General features: G+C 42.4%; 1 protein-coding gene across 2 annotated transcripts in view; it reads right to left on the reverse strand.

The window, feature by feature from the left end:
• The window catches only part of PIK3C3 (phosphatidylinositol 3-kinase catalytic subunit type 3), a 166183-nt gene that overhangs the window by 130195 nt on the left and 21762 nt on the right, over window positions 1-14226 (reverse strand). For both annotated transcript variants that reach the window (XM_058171421.1, XM_058171419.1), the window contains 3 exons: window positions 13709-13780; window positions 11628-11732; window positions 10727-10819 (listed from right to left, as the gene is read on the reverse strand). In XM_058171421.1, coding sequence (XP_058027404.1) covers window positions 10727-10819; window positions 11628-11732; window positions 13709-13780 — 270 coding nt within the window. The remainder of the gene's footprint in view (window positions 1-10726; window positions 10820-11627; window positions 11733-13708; window positions 13781-14226) is intronic.

Here is a 14226-nt window from a genome sequence, read left to right on the forward strand (position 1 = left end):
AATAGAAACAAAAAGGACTCTCTTGCTTGGTATATATGCACCCAATCAGCAACAAGAAAAATTTTATAGAATGTTATATGATAAGTTGAATCTATGGGATTATAAATCGTATTATATTGGGAGATTGGAATGGAGTAATAGATACACGAAAGGACAAGAGAATTTCTTCCAAGAAGATACCTGCACATGCAAAGCTGCCTAAATCCTTTTTGATATGATAGAAGATTTTGAGTTAAGAGATGTATGGAGACTGGAATTTGGAGGAAAGAGACTATACTTTTTCTCTGATAGGCATCAATCCTTCTCACGTATTGATTTTATTTTAATTTCTAATGATTTGCTTTTTAGGGTGAAGAAAACTAAGATATTTCCAAGATGTTTGTCTGATCATAGTCCTGTTTGGATGGAATTGCAATATGGAAAAGAGGGTAGAAGAACTTGGAGATTAAATGAAAATTTGTTTAGATATCAGGATAATGTAAATCAATGTAAAAAGCAGATGAAAGAATTTTGTGATTATAATTTGAATAATGAAACATCGATAGAAATGGTTTGGGACTCAGTAAAGCTTTTATGAGAGGTGTATTAATATATCTTAATAATAGACAGAGAAATAAGCAACAAAGACAGCGTAGGTATTTAGAAGAGGAAATTTATAAGAAACAACAATTATTAATACATAATCCACATGATCAAAAACTTAAAGATGCAATAAAGTTACTACAGAATCAATTTAATATGATAATGGCTGATCAGGTGGCAACAAATATACAATATGCCAAACATAATACTTTTGTAATGCAAATAGACCTGGTAGGTGGTTAGCATATACTTTGAGGAAAAGACAAAACCAACGTACTATAGAAAAAATAGAATATAAAGGTAAAGAGAGATATCAACAGGATAAAATTAAAAAAGCTTTTTTAGAATATTATACAAATTTATATCTTAAAGATAATATATTGAATAGGGATATTGATAATTATTTGAAGGAATATAAGGTTAAAAATTTAACTTTAGAACAAACGGATGAACTGAATCGCCCTATAACCTCGGAAGAAATTATTTTGGTAATTAAACAATTAAAATGGGAAAACTCCTGGTACGGATGGGCTCACAGTTAGTTATTATAGGAATTTACAGGATGAGATGTTAGGTCCACTTAAGGAATTATTTAATCAGATACAACTAGGAGAATTCCCCTCATGGAGAACCTCTTTTATTTCATTGATACCAAAGAGGAACAGGATTGTTCTAAACCTGGGAATTATAGGCCAATCTCACTTTTAAATAATGATTATAAGATTTTGTTAAAATAATAGCTAATAGATTAATGTTGATTCTGCAGCGAAGAATTCATAATGATCAATCTGGATTTATAAAAGGGAGACAGATGAGGAATAATGTTAGGCAGATTGTTAATTTATTGGAGTACTTAGAAAAGAAAATTTTTATTCCAGCAGCATTTATTTTCTCGATGCAGAGAAAGCTTTTGATCGATTGCATTGGGATTTTTATTTAAATTAATAGAAAAGATGCAATTTGGAGATGGTTTTTAAGAATAATTAGGGCATTTTATGGAGAGCAAACAGCACAGATTATAATCAATGGTAGCTTAACAGAACCTTTTAAGATTGCGAAAGGAACAAGACAGGGATGTCCTTTATCACCATTATTGTTTATTTTAACTCTAGAACCATTATTGGATAAAATACGAGAAGTAAAGGAGATAGAGGAATTAGAGTTAGACAGTATGAATATAAGTTAAGAGCTTTTGCAGATGATTTGGTGATTACTTTAACAAACCCTATAAATTCTAGTAAATCTTTGTTGGAAATAATTGATCAATATGGGAATGTCTCAGGGTTTAAGGTAAATCAGAAAAGACAAAAGTGATAATAAAAATATGGCCAGACAACAGAAAGAAAAACTAGAGGAAGTAACAGGATTTGAAATTGTAAAGAAGGTTAAGTACTTAGGGGTTTATATTACGTCATCAAATGTGAAATTGTATAAGAATAACTATGAGGTTTTATGGCAAAAGTTCAGAAGGAGTTGATTGTTTGGAAAAATTGCAATTATCTTTGCTGGGAGAATTGCTGCTATTAAAATGAATGTTTTACCTAGATTTTTATTCCTCTTTCAGATGATACCAATAATTAAGAAAGATAAGAATCTTGAGGAATGGCAGAAGGAATTAACAAATTTATATGGGAAGGTAAAAAGCTAGGGTTAAAATGAAAATAATTCAAGATTCTCGGAAAGGGAGGTTTAAAATGCCTAATTTTAAATTATATTATGAAGCAGCTGCTCTCTCTGCAATAAGTGATTGGTTTAATTTAACAGAGGACAGAATTTTGAATATAGAAGGTTATGATTTGCTATATGGATGGCATGCATATTTAATTTATGACAAAAAAGTGGATAAGGCCTTTAAAAATCATGTGCTAAGAAATGCCCTTCTGCGTGTTTGGAAAAAATACTCTTATAAATTAAATTATAAGGTTCCTATATGGGCAAGTCCTAGACATACAGTAGAAAATATAAACATAGAACAGAATCAGGAAATGATTACATATAAAGATCTTTTGTATACTGAAAGAGGTAATTTGCAGTTAAAATCTCTGCAAGTATTAAGAGAGGAAGGGAAAAATTATACTTGGTTTCAATATGAGCAACTACGTGCTAGATGGAAGGGAGATCAGAAAATTGGTATAGAGCAGAACGAGGGAAATTTGGTAAAGCAAATTAGAAATCAGTCTCAGGAGCATATAAAGAGATTGTATAATGTGTTACTTGAAATAGATTCTGAAAGGGACTTGGTAAAGGACTGTATGATAAAGTGGGCACAAAATTTTCAGGAGCCAATATTATTGGAAACGTGGGAAAAAATTTGGGTTAGAAATGTTAAATTCACGCAGGCATAGAATCTGAGGGAAAATTTTTATAAAATGTTTTATAGATGGCATCTAGATCCTAAAAAATTATCGTGTATGTATCCAGAAATGCAAGCAAAATGTTGGAGATGTAATTGTGATGACGCTACATATTTTCACATTTGGTGGACTTGTAAGGACATAAAGGCCTTTTGGATAAAAATTTGGTGGATTTTACAAAATGTTCTGAAAAAGAAGATAAAGTTCCTGCCGCAATTTTTCTTGTTGGGAATTATTACGGATTGTACAGTAATTGAGACTAAATTGATTTTAAATCTAATAAAGATTTAAAATCTTTAATCTTGCAGCAAGATTACTAATAGGACAATATTGGAAGAAAAAAGAAGTACCAACAATAGAAGAATGGATATTGAAAGTTGCCAATTTGGCTGAGATGGCGAAGATATCAGCCTTTTTGAAAGACAATACGCAAGAAAAATACTTAAAGGAATGGAAAAAATGGATTGACTATATTCAACGTAGATATCAGACTAAGAGTTATCAGACTGTTTTTGAATGATTATGATGTATTATTTTTGATTGCTTTTGGGGGAAGTTAGGAATTGATGATTGTAGGGGTACAATTAAGTTGGGATGAAAATTTTTTAGCATATGTTTGTTTTATTTTTAACTATACCTTGTGCTCGTTCCGGGAAGTCGGGGGAGGGAGGGGGGTTGCGAAGGGAGGGGGGAGGAGGGGGGGAAAGGGGGGAAAAAAAATTTTGTAAAACTTTTTGAATAAAAAAAAAAAAGATGTTTCATTACCTAACTAGGCAACATCATCAGTGCTAGAAGTAGTGGAGTTTGTGGGGAGGAGGAGGTGGAGGTGGAGGAGGAGGAATGTGGGGCCCTTGGTGCTCTCTGAGCTTGGTTGTTTTCTTGTAGACGTTTCATGACCCAACTAGGTAACATTATCAGTGCTAGAAGGGAGTAGGGTTTGCAAAGAGGAGGAGGAGGAGGAGGATTCGTGTTCTCTGAGGTTGGTTATGTTCTTGCAGACATTTCATTACTCAAGTAGGCAACTTCATAGCACATGATAGGACACCGATGATGTTACCTAGCTGGGTAATGAAACATCTGCCAGAAAACAACCAAGCTCAGAGAGCACCGCGGGTGGCCCCACTAAGTAACTCGGTCATAAAATGCAAACATCCCACGACCATGGTGCTTCGTGACAGAACTTCCAGTTGCAGTTGTTAAGCGAATCGCTTCAGGTCATTAAGCAAGGTTGCCCTCTGAAACCTCCAGCCAGAAACCGCTGAAAGAAGGTTACAAATGAAGACTGAAGGGACTTTGTGACTGACCTACCGTAAGCATGAGGACTGGCCATAAGTACCCATCCCGTTAAAGACCTTGGAGTTTTCATGTCAAATGATCTAAGTGCCAAAGCCCACTGCAACTACATAGCAAAAAAAGCTCTAAGAGTTGTAAACCTAATTTTGCATAGCTTCTTTTCCAAAAACACCACACTACTAACCAGAGCATATAAAACATTTGCTAGACCAATTCTAGAATACAGCTCACCTGTTTGGAACCCTCACCACATCTCTGACATCAATACAATTGAACGTGTCCAGAAATATTTTACAAGAAGAGTTCTCCATTCCTCTGAAAACAACAAAATACCTTATCCCACCAGACTTGAAATCCTAGGCTTAGAAAACTTGGAACTCCGTCGCCTTCGACAAGACCTAAGTTTAACTCACAGAATCATCTATTGTAATGTCCTTCCTGTTAAAGACTACTTCAGCTTTAATTGCAATAATACAAGAGCAACCAATAGATTTAAACTTAATGTTAACCGCTTTAATCTAGATTGCAGAAAATATGACTTCTGTAACAGAATCATCAGTGCTTGGAATACTTTACCTGACTCTGTGGTCTCTTCCCATAATCCTAATAGCTTTAACCAAAAACTTTCTACTATTGACCTCACCCCATTCCTAAGAGGACCATAAGGGGCGTGCATAAGCGCACAAACGTGCCTACCGTTCCTGTCCTATTGTTTTTCTTTTCTTCTTCCTATATATGTTTATATGTGTATATACTATATAATCTTTTTGTATGATGTTGTGACAAAATAAATAAATTAAAAAATAAAATCTTTCCACGCTGTTGTAGGTTTGACCAGTAGCTGAACGAGGGATTGTTAAGCAAGGATCACTTAGTATATCTCATTCACTTAGGAATTGTAGCGCGTTCATCGACATGGTGCAGTCCATCTCATTAAGGACATTGCGAGAATAATGATTTTTTTTTTCAATCGTATTTTGTTGCACTACGGATGTTGTTTGTGGCACTCAAATGCATTTTTAATTTTGCTTAGTCTCAGGGACGCAAGGCTTGAGGAAGGGACGATAAATATTTTAAATAAAGAAATCCATATTCATTGGTTTTTCACAGGATGAGTAATCCCTGTTTGCTATTGGGATTGTCTTTCTTTTTTTTTTTTTACAGATCTGAAGTTTTTTTTTTAAAGTCTCAAGAAACACTGACTTGGTTTATTAGAACGGCATTAGCAACAAAGGCAGGGAGGGGTGGGATTCAGTTGGTTCAGACCGGTTCGGGCGAACCGGATGCTAAATTAACATCCGGTTCGCTGAACCGGTAGTTCCAAGGACTGGCTGGCCCCGCCCCGTCCCTCCCAGGAGTCTCCAAGAGACCTGTTTTGAATGCCACATAAGTGCAGGGCCCATGGGAAGGCTCTGGGAAGGTGAAAAACAGGCCTCCTTGAAGTTCTGGAAGTTTGGAAACGAGCCCGTTTTCAGCCTCCGGAGCCTGGGGGAGGCCATCTTATTTATTTATTAATTTATTTATTAATCATATTTATATACCGCCCTATCTCCCAAGGGACTCAGGGCGGTTTACAGGCACTAAAAACAGATAAATAGAATATAAATACAATATAAAACATTTAAAAAACTTATTCTAAAGCCCGTCCAATTAAAAATAGAAATAAAACCCAATTTAAAACCCAAAATTTAAAATCTAGCTCAGTCCTGCACAATTAAATAAGTATGTTTTAAGCCAGGAAGGTCCGAAGGTCCAAAGCTGACGAAGTCCGGGGGTAGATCGCTCCAGAGGTGGGAGCCCCACAGAGAAGGCCCTTCCTGGGCGTCGCCAGACGCCATTGCCACGCTGACGGCACCCTGAGGAGACCCTCTCTGTGAGAGCGTACGGACGGTGGGAGGTATTCGGTCGCAGTAGGCGGTCCCGTAAATAACCCGGCCCAATGCCATGGAGTGCTTTAAAGGTGGTCACCAAAACCTTGAAGCGCACCCGGAAGGCCACAGGAAGCCAGTGCAGTCTGCGCAGGATAGGTGTCATATGGGAGCCACGAGGGGCTCCATCTATCACCCGCGCAGCTGCATTCTGGACTAACTGTAGCCTCCGGATGCCCCTCAAGGGGAGCCCCATGTAGAGAGCATTGCAGTAATCCAGGCGAGGCGTCACGAGTGCGTGAGTAACCGTGGATAGGGCATCCCGGTCCAGAAAGGGGCGCAACTGGCGTACCAGGCGAACCTGGTAGAACGCTCTCCTGGAGACGGCCGTCAAATGCTCTTCTAGAGACAGCCGTTCATCCAGGAGGACGCCTAAGTTGCGGACCCTCTCCATCGGGGCCAATGACTGTATAGCTGACTGTACCGGGATGCCGGCATCCACAGCCACTCTGTCTTGGCGGGATTGAGCTTGAGCCTGTTTCTCCCCATCCAGACCCGTACGGCCTCCAGACACCGGGACAGCACTTCGATAGCCGTTGGGGTGGTTCGGTGTAGAAAAGTACAGCTGAGTATCATCCGCATACAGCTGATACTTCACATCGAAACCACTGATGATCTCACCCAGCGGTTTCATGTAGATGTTAAACAGAAGGGCGAGAGAATCGACCTCGCGGCACCCACAAGTGAGGCGCCTCGGGGCGACCTCTGCCCCCTGTCAACACCAACTGCGACCGGTCGGAGAGATAGGAGGAGAACCACCGATAACGGTGCCTCCCACTCCCAATCCCCAACCGGCGCAGCAGGATACCATGGTCGATGGTATCGAAAGCCGCTGAGAGGTCTAATAGGACCAGGGCAGAGGAACAACCCCTATCCCTGGCCCTCCAGAGATCATCTACCAACGCGACCAAAGCCGTATCCGTGCTGTAACCGGGTCGGAAACCGGACTGGAACGGGTCTAGATAGACAGTTTCATCCAGGTGCAAGGGAAGCTGATATGCCACCATACTCTCTACAACCTCTCTACTCTCTTCACCCTCCCAGAGGCTCGAGGAAAGCCTCCGGAGCTTGGGGAGAGCGAAAATGCCCCACCCCCACCCCACCCCAACAGCCATGGTGCAGGAAGCCAAATGGGCCACGCCCACCAAGCAACCAGAGAGAGAATCGGTTTCTAAAATGTTTGAATCCCACCCCCCCGAATGAAGGGTTTGAATTCTTCTGTCTCTTTTGAAGAATCCTAAGGATGTTTGTCTTTGCCCTCGGTATTATTGCTATTGAATAATCCCAAGTATTAATAAAAGGGGGATGGGTGGACTGAATGACTCAAATCTTGGCCTCTCCCACTTCAAAAGCAGAAACATTTCAACGCTGTTTGGGAGAAAGAATTGTTTACATATTGTGGTGGTTTTGGTGGGTCTCTGTTTCCTGCAAAATTGCCCTGGTGTTGTGTCTGTGCCCCCCGAGCTGGGCCCCCTGCCAGAAAGTGACTTGGAAAGTGAGGGGGAAAGGCCATCAGGACTTATCTTGGGAGCACCGGCTTCCCTGGCCCAGCTCCAGGAGCCAGAGGCAGGCCAGGTGGAAGAGATAACGAGGCCTCTGTCCCCTGACTATTTCCCCCCCCCAGGCCACGCCTTGAGACCCAGCTGATGGCAATCAGGCCATGCTGGACCCTAGGTTTCGTAGGCAGGAGAGGCGGGAACAACAGAAGCAGGGGTGGGGCAGGCCTAGGAAATGCTGAGTCATGGAGCCACACCCCACAGGATATAAAAGGCAGCAAGAGCTGCTGTGCCTCTTCGTAGCAGGCAAATCAACTGCTTAACTAGAGCTGAAGTACTGTTTGTTCCTGGGTGACTCATCGGCATCAAGGGAGATAACAGAGTCACTTGGCAGATGCTTGCTAGTTTGTTGCCAGAGTTGATAGTGCCGGCTAATTAAGCCATTGCTCAGATGGAGGCAAGGGGGGACAGAACACCTGGAATCTAAAAGCCTGATGAACTCTTAGGGCCGTGATGGTGAGCCTATGGCACGGGTGCCACAAGTGGCACGCGTAGCCATATCAATGGGCACAGAAGCTCAGCTCTGGTGCACCTCCGTGTGCCAGCCAACTGATTTCCGGGCCTTCTGAACACCCCAGAAGTTGGCAAACAAGGCCGTTTTTGCCCTCCCCAGACTCCTAGAGAGACCCTGGAGGCTGGGGACAGCAAAGAACGGGCCTTCAGGTCCCACCGGTAGTTGGCAAATGGGCTTTTTTCGGCCTCCGAAGGATCTCCGGGGGTGGGAAAAGGCCGTTTTCACCCCCCTCCCCAGACTCCTAGAAAGGCTCTAGAGCCATGTTAGATAGAAACATGGGCCGAGTGGGCCATCACTCGACAGGAGTGGGGGGACCAGGGGGGTTGTGCGTTCATGCGCGGGGGCAGGGTGCATAGAATTATGGGTGTGGCCACGTGCATGTGTGCCCCCCTGCCTCCCTGCCTCCTGGCACGCGATGGCAAAAAAGTTACCCGTCACTGTCTTAGGCAAAAGAAGCTGTTTTTCTTTTTGCTGCTGTTGCAATTCCTTTCCAAAGGGAAGGGGATTTTAGTGAAGTTCTTTAGGGAGAGAAATGTTAGGTTCTTGCATTGATTTAGGGATCAGAGGGGAATAGGTGTGCAAATGACCTTGGCTTTCCTTGGATGACTCTCAATTAAAGTCCAAGGGAAGGAGGAATTCATCCTGTGAGAGCTTTCCGAATGGGGAAGAGAAGTAGACAAGGAGGCTGCAGAGTAAAGAAGTATTAATACCAAAAGGCCTGAGGAAGGGAGGGAAGAAAGGGAGGAGGGAGGGAGGAAGGGAGAAAGGAAGGGAGGGAAAAAACTGAGAAGGAAGGAAAGGAGGGAGGGAGGGAGGGGAAAAGGGAGGGGGAAGGAAAGGAGGGAGGAAGGAAGGAAGGGAAAAGGAAGGAGGAGGAAGGAAAGGAGGGAAAAGGAGGGAAGGAAAGGAGGGAGGAAGGAAAGGAGGGAAAAAGGAAGTGGGGAGGGAGAGAGAAAGGAAGGGAGGGAAAAAGGGAGGGGGAATGAAAGGAGGGAGGAAGGAAGGGAAAAAGGGAGGGAGGGAGGGAGAGAGAGGGAGGGAGGGAAAAAGGGAGGTGGGAGGGAGAAAGGAAGGGAGGGAAAAGGAGGGGAAGGAAAGGAGGAGGAAGGAAGGAGGAAAAGGAAGGAGGAGGAGGAAAAGGAAGGGAGAGAGAGAAAGGGAGGGAGGGAAAAAGGGAGGGGGAAGGAAAGAAGGGAGAGAGGGAAAAAAGAGGGGGAAGGAAAGGAGGGAAGAAGGAAGGGAGAAAGAGAGGGAGGGAGAAAGGAAGGGAGGGAAAAAGGGAGGAAGAAAGGAGGGAGGAGAGAGAAAGGAAGGAAGGAGGAAGGAAGGAAAGGAGGGAAAAGGAAGGGAGGGAGAGAGAAAGGAGGGAAAAGGAGGGGAAGGAAAGAAGGAGGAGGAAAGGAGGGAAGGAAAGGAGGGAGGAAGGAAGGGAGAAAGGGAGGGAGGGAGAAAGGGAGGGAGGGAGAAAGGGAGGGGAAGGAAAGAAGGGAGGGAGGGAAAAAAGGGAGGGGGAAGGGAGGAAGGGAGGGAGAAAAAAAGAAGGAAGGATGGATGGAAGAAAGGGAGGGAGGGAAGGAGGGAGGAAGGAAAATCTTTACCAGAGAAATATTACTGCAGAGAAAGTTTACAAAAAAACCTCTTCCTGCCATCTAGAGGTGGCCGTAATTGCTGCACTCCAGATCCGGTACTGTCATGCTGGAACATGATGCTTTTAGTCAATCAATACAATAAAAACCAATTATTGCTGTCACATTTTCTGGAGTGACAAAACGGGCAGGAACGTTTCGCACGATTACAGTTCAAGCCATAAAGAATGAACATTGTCCATTTGCGACTTTAGAAGAAAAGAAAAAAAATCCAATCCAATGCGTCCATAGACCTTCTGAAACCCATCTCACCTACATCTCCTCTAATATAATTCCCAGAACTTCTCTTGCTTCCTGGCATTTGATTCCTCTGAACCTGCTGGGAATCACAGGGCCCAAATGTCCGGAATTATCAGGTTAGGAACAATTGCAGTTGTAAGTCATAGCAAGAGTACAACATGCTAACACTTTTAAGCTTCTGCGCATACCTTTTCTTTTTTCTTTTTTCTTTTTTATAAAAAAGTTTTATTTTTACATTCATATCCAACAACTCTGGGAAGTCCGGGGGGTGGGAGGGTGTAAGGGGGAGGGGAATTGGGAGGTGGGTTGAGGGTAGAGGATGGAGTGATGGTTAATGTACAGGGATTATTGAAGATGTATAAATATAATTAATGTAGGGTCGGGTCTGCCCAGTTACCATTTTAGAACGGTGGGGAGGGAGAAAAGAGGAGAGAGTAGGAGGTAGGAAAGAGGAGAAGAGGGGTAGAAGAGGGAGAAGGAAGGTGTAGGGTGGAGGGAGGAGAGGATGTAGATAAGAGAAGGAGAGGAAGGTCTGGAAAGTAGAAGAAGGTAGAAGAGGGAAGAGAGTTAAAAGGAGGGGGTGGTGACTGGGCAAGCCCGACTAATTGCATACCTTTTCTTGATGGGTAAGGTAGTATCGAAACTTCCACACCAAGTCCTGTTCTTCGTACGTTAGTTGCTTTGTAGGTGGGTAACTCACGATGATCTAAATCAAATCAAATCAAATCAAAACAAAGCAACACAACATTTATGGACTGCTTCAGAGTGATGCGGTGGCCTAGAGGTGGAGCTCTCACCTCACAATCAGGAGGCTGGGAGTTCGATCCTAGGTAGAGGCAGAAATTTCTCTCTCTGGGCACTGGCGACAGGAAGAGCATCTGGCCAGTAAACACTCGGCTCCATTCAGTTGCCCAGACTCCGCCCCGCAAGGGATTATGGGGTCGTTGAAAGAGGACGAAGATTTATGGACTGCTTCCTTTCCACAACCAGAAGAAAGCATCTCCCCAGAGATGCAAAACCAATTCCCACCTGCCCCATTTAAAGATACCTGAGATACCAACCAGATATTGTAAATTAACATGAATTAAACCTTACTGTGATTGGGTAGTCTACGGTTTAATGGCCGTAATAAGAAGACTATCTCTAGATTAAGGATACAAGTAAAACAAGTTCTGACTGACTGTGTCCCACATGGTCCAACTACAATTAACCAGTGGAACGACTTGCCACCAGAAGTGGTGGGTGCTCCATCACTGAAGGCTTTCAAGAAAAGACTGAATAGCCACTTGTCTGGAATAGTATAGGGCATGCTGGCTGGAGAATTCTGGGAGTTGAAGTCCACCACTCTTCAAGGGGCCAAGTTTGGATACCCCTGGTATAGGGTCTCCTTCTTGAGCAAGAAATTGGACCAGAAGGCCTCCAAGATCCCTTCAAACCCTGTTCTTCTGAATTCTGTATAAACATGACAAAATTAAATAAAGAATAATTCACACCTTTTTTAAGGAATAACTTACATTCAGCTGATCTCGGGTAGTAGCATTGGGTTTAAGGTCATGATCCGAAGGGCCGCTTCTTAAGCTCCTGGCAAGCTTGTGATGTTTGCTTTCCACCAAGTTCTCCTTTAAAAATAACAATTAGAAAACAGATCGGTTTAAAAATCAATTGCAATGACCTGTGTACAATATTCTCTGCTCTGAACTGACGGAAGTTGAGAAGATGCAGAATTTTATGCAAGACCATGACCAAATTAATTGTGAGGGTTCAACGATTCAGGGAGGATGAGGAAGGAAGGAAGGAAGGAAGGAAGGAAGGAAGGAAGGAAGGAAGGAAGGAAGGAAGGAAGGAAGGAAGGAAGGAAGGAAGGGAAAGGAAAGGAAAGGAAAGGAAAGAAGGAAGGGAAGGAAGGGAAAGGAAAGGAAAGGAAAGGAAAGGAAAGGAAAGAAGGAAGGAAGGAAAGAAGGAAGGAAGGAAGGAAGGAAGGAAGGAAGGAAGGAAGGAAGGAAGGAAGGAAGGAAGGAAGGAAGGGAAGGAAGGAAGGGAGGGAAGGGAAAAAGGAAGGAAGGAAAGGAAAGAAGGAAGGAAGGAAGGAAGGAAGGAAGGAAGGAAGGAAGGAAGGAAGGAAGGAAGGAGGAAAGAAGGAAGGAAGGGAAGGGAAAAAGGAAGGAAGGAAAGGAAAGAAGGAAGAAAGGAAGGAAGGAAGGAAGGAAGGAAGGAAGGAAGGAAGGAAGGAAGGGAAGGAAGGAAGGAAGGAAGGAAGGAAAGGCAGGCAGGCAGGCAGGCAGGAAAGGATGGGAAGGAAGGAAGGAAGGAAGGAAGGAAGGAAGGAAGGAAGGAAGGAAGCAAAGAAGGAGGGATGGAGGAAGGAATTTATAAATTTTACAATTGTGTTAGAAATATTGTATAGAGAATCATACGTGATTTTACTTCCAACTGAATGAGTAAGTAAAGGAGGGAGGAAGTTGAACTCATGGTAGCCAAGAAACATTTAAGCCAAGAATGGCAGAACAGAAATTGATCCTTCCCTACTCAATAGTCCTCCCCTGACATGGTTTCAGCGTAGTCTTGCAAATAATAATATCAGTATAATGTCTAACTATACCACTAAATAAAGATGTGCAATGATGAAGAGGGTTAGCCAAAATCAATTGCATTTTGAAAAAGGGAAAGGCACTGTGGATGTGAAAGAAAGAAAATTAATGCTTGATAATTATTTTAAAGATAACTTTAATTAGTTATTGTTGTTTTAAGTAGGAAGATAAAAACTAACAAAAATAATAGATAAGGTAGAAAAGAGAAAATGGCTAGAAAGAGAAAGTAAACCCAACAGCACAGAGAAAGAAAAAGGTGAAAAATGACTTTCTTTTACTACAGATATAAGTATATAAGTGTATGTGTGTGTGTGTCAGAAGTGGGTTTCAGCAGGTTCTGACCAGTTCTGGAGAACCGGTAGCGGAAATTATGAGCAGTTCAGAGAACCGGTAGTAAAAATTCTGACTGGCTCCACCCCCATCTCTTCTCTGCCTCCCAAGTCCCAGCTGATCGGGAAGGAATGGGGATTTTGCAGTAACTTTCCCCTGGAGTGAGGTGGGAATGGAGATTTTACAGTATCCTTCCCCTGTCACACCCAAGCCATGCCATGCCATGCCCGCCAAGCCACGCCCACAGAACCAGTAGTAAGAAAAATTCAAACCCACCACTGATGTGTGTATATGTACGTATATGTATGTTTGTGTTTGTGTGTGTGTGTATATATAATACATATACATTTAAATCAATCTCTTCATCTAAGGTCACAAGGTATCTTCCATTTTTCTATTTTCTGTTATTTTTTTAAAATTCTTATATCACAATTTCATTTATTTTTTTTTCCTGATTCACACAGAAAGTTGAAAGGATCTCACCGCTATCATTGCTCAAATTTCCTTCTTTGTCAGTTTTGTTGCTGATGATTTTGGGCTCAAGAACTGTTTGAAACGTGAGCCGTCTTCAACTCTGGAACCCCTCTTTGTATATTCACCTGCCCCAAGGCTCACAAACCGGTATTTCTTCCCAAATTCCACCTGCCCCAAGGGATGTGGTACCCAAATATTCTTACCATGGACATCTGCGGATCTGGAACCTTCACAATCTCGGAACTTGTGTAAATTGGAGATGCTTCATCGCCATCCTAGGTTAGAAAGTCAAAGAGAAGTCAGTGAAAGCAGCTAAAATAGCCGATTTTAACCGGACAGATTCCAGAAAGACGACTTCCTTGATTTTCCTGGAAGAGATTTTGCTTCTTCGAAGACATGTGAAGCTTCTTGGATGAAGAAGCGAAACGTCTTCAAAGAAAAACCAGAAAGTCCAGTTGCCTCTTGAAAAAGCACCTTTGGGACAACCAGGACCTAGATGACTGAAGATATCCATTTCATTGGTTTTTCTGCTTTTATAGAATTATATATATATATATATATTTATTGGCCAAGTGTGATTGGACACACAAGGAATTTGTCTTGGTGCATAGGCTCTCAGTGTACATAAAAGAAAAGATACCTTCATCAAGGTACAACATTTACAACACAATTGATGGTCAATATATCAATATAAATCATAAGGATTGCCAGCAACAAGTTA

This window comes from Ahaetulla prasina, chromosome 2 (genome assembly GCF_028640845.1).
Source record: "Ahaetulla prasina isolate Xishuangbanna chromosome 2, ASM2864084v1, whole genome shotgun sequence".
Classification (NCBI taxonomy): domain Eukaryota; kingdom Metazoa; phylum Chordata; class Lepidosauria; order Squamata; family Colubridae; genus Ahaetulla; species Ahaetulla prasina.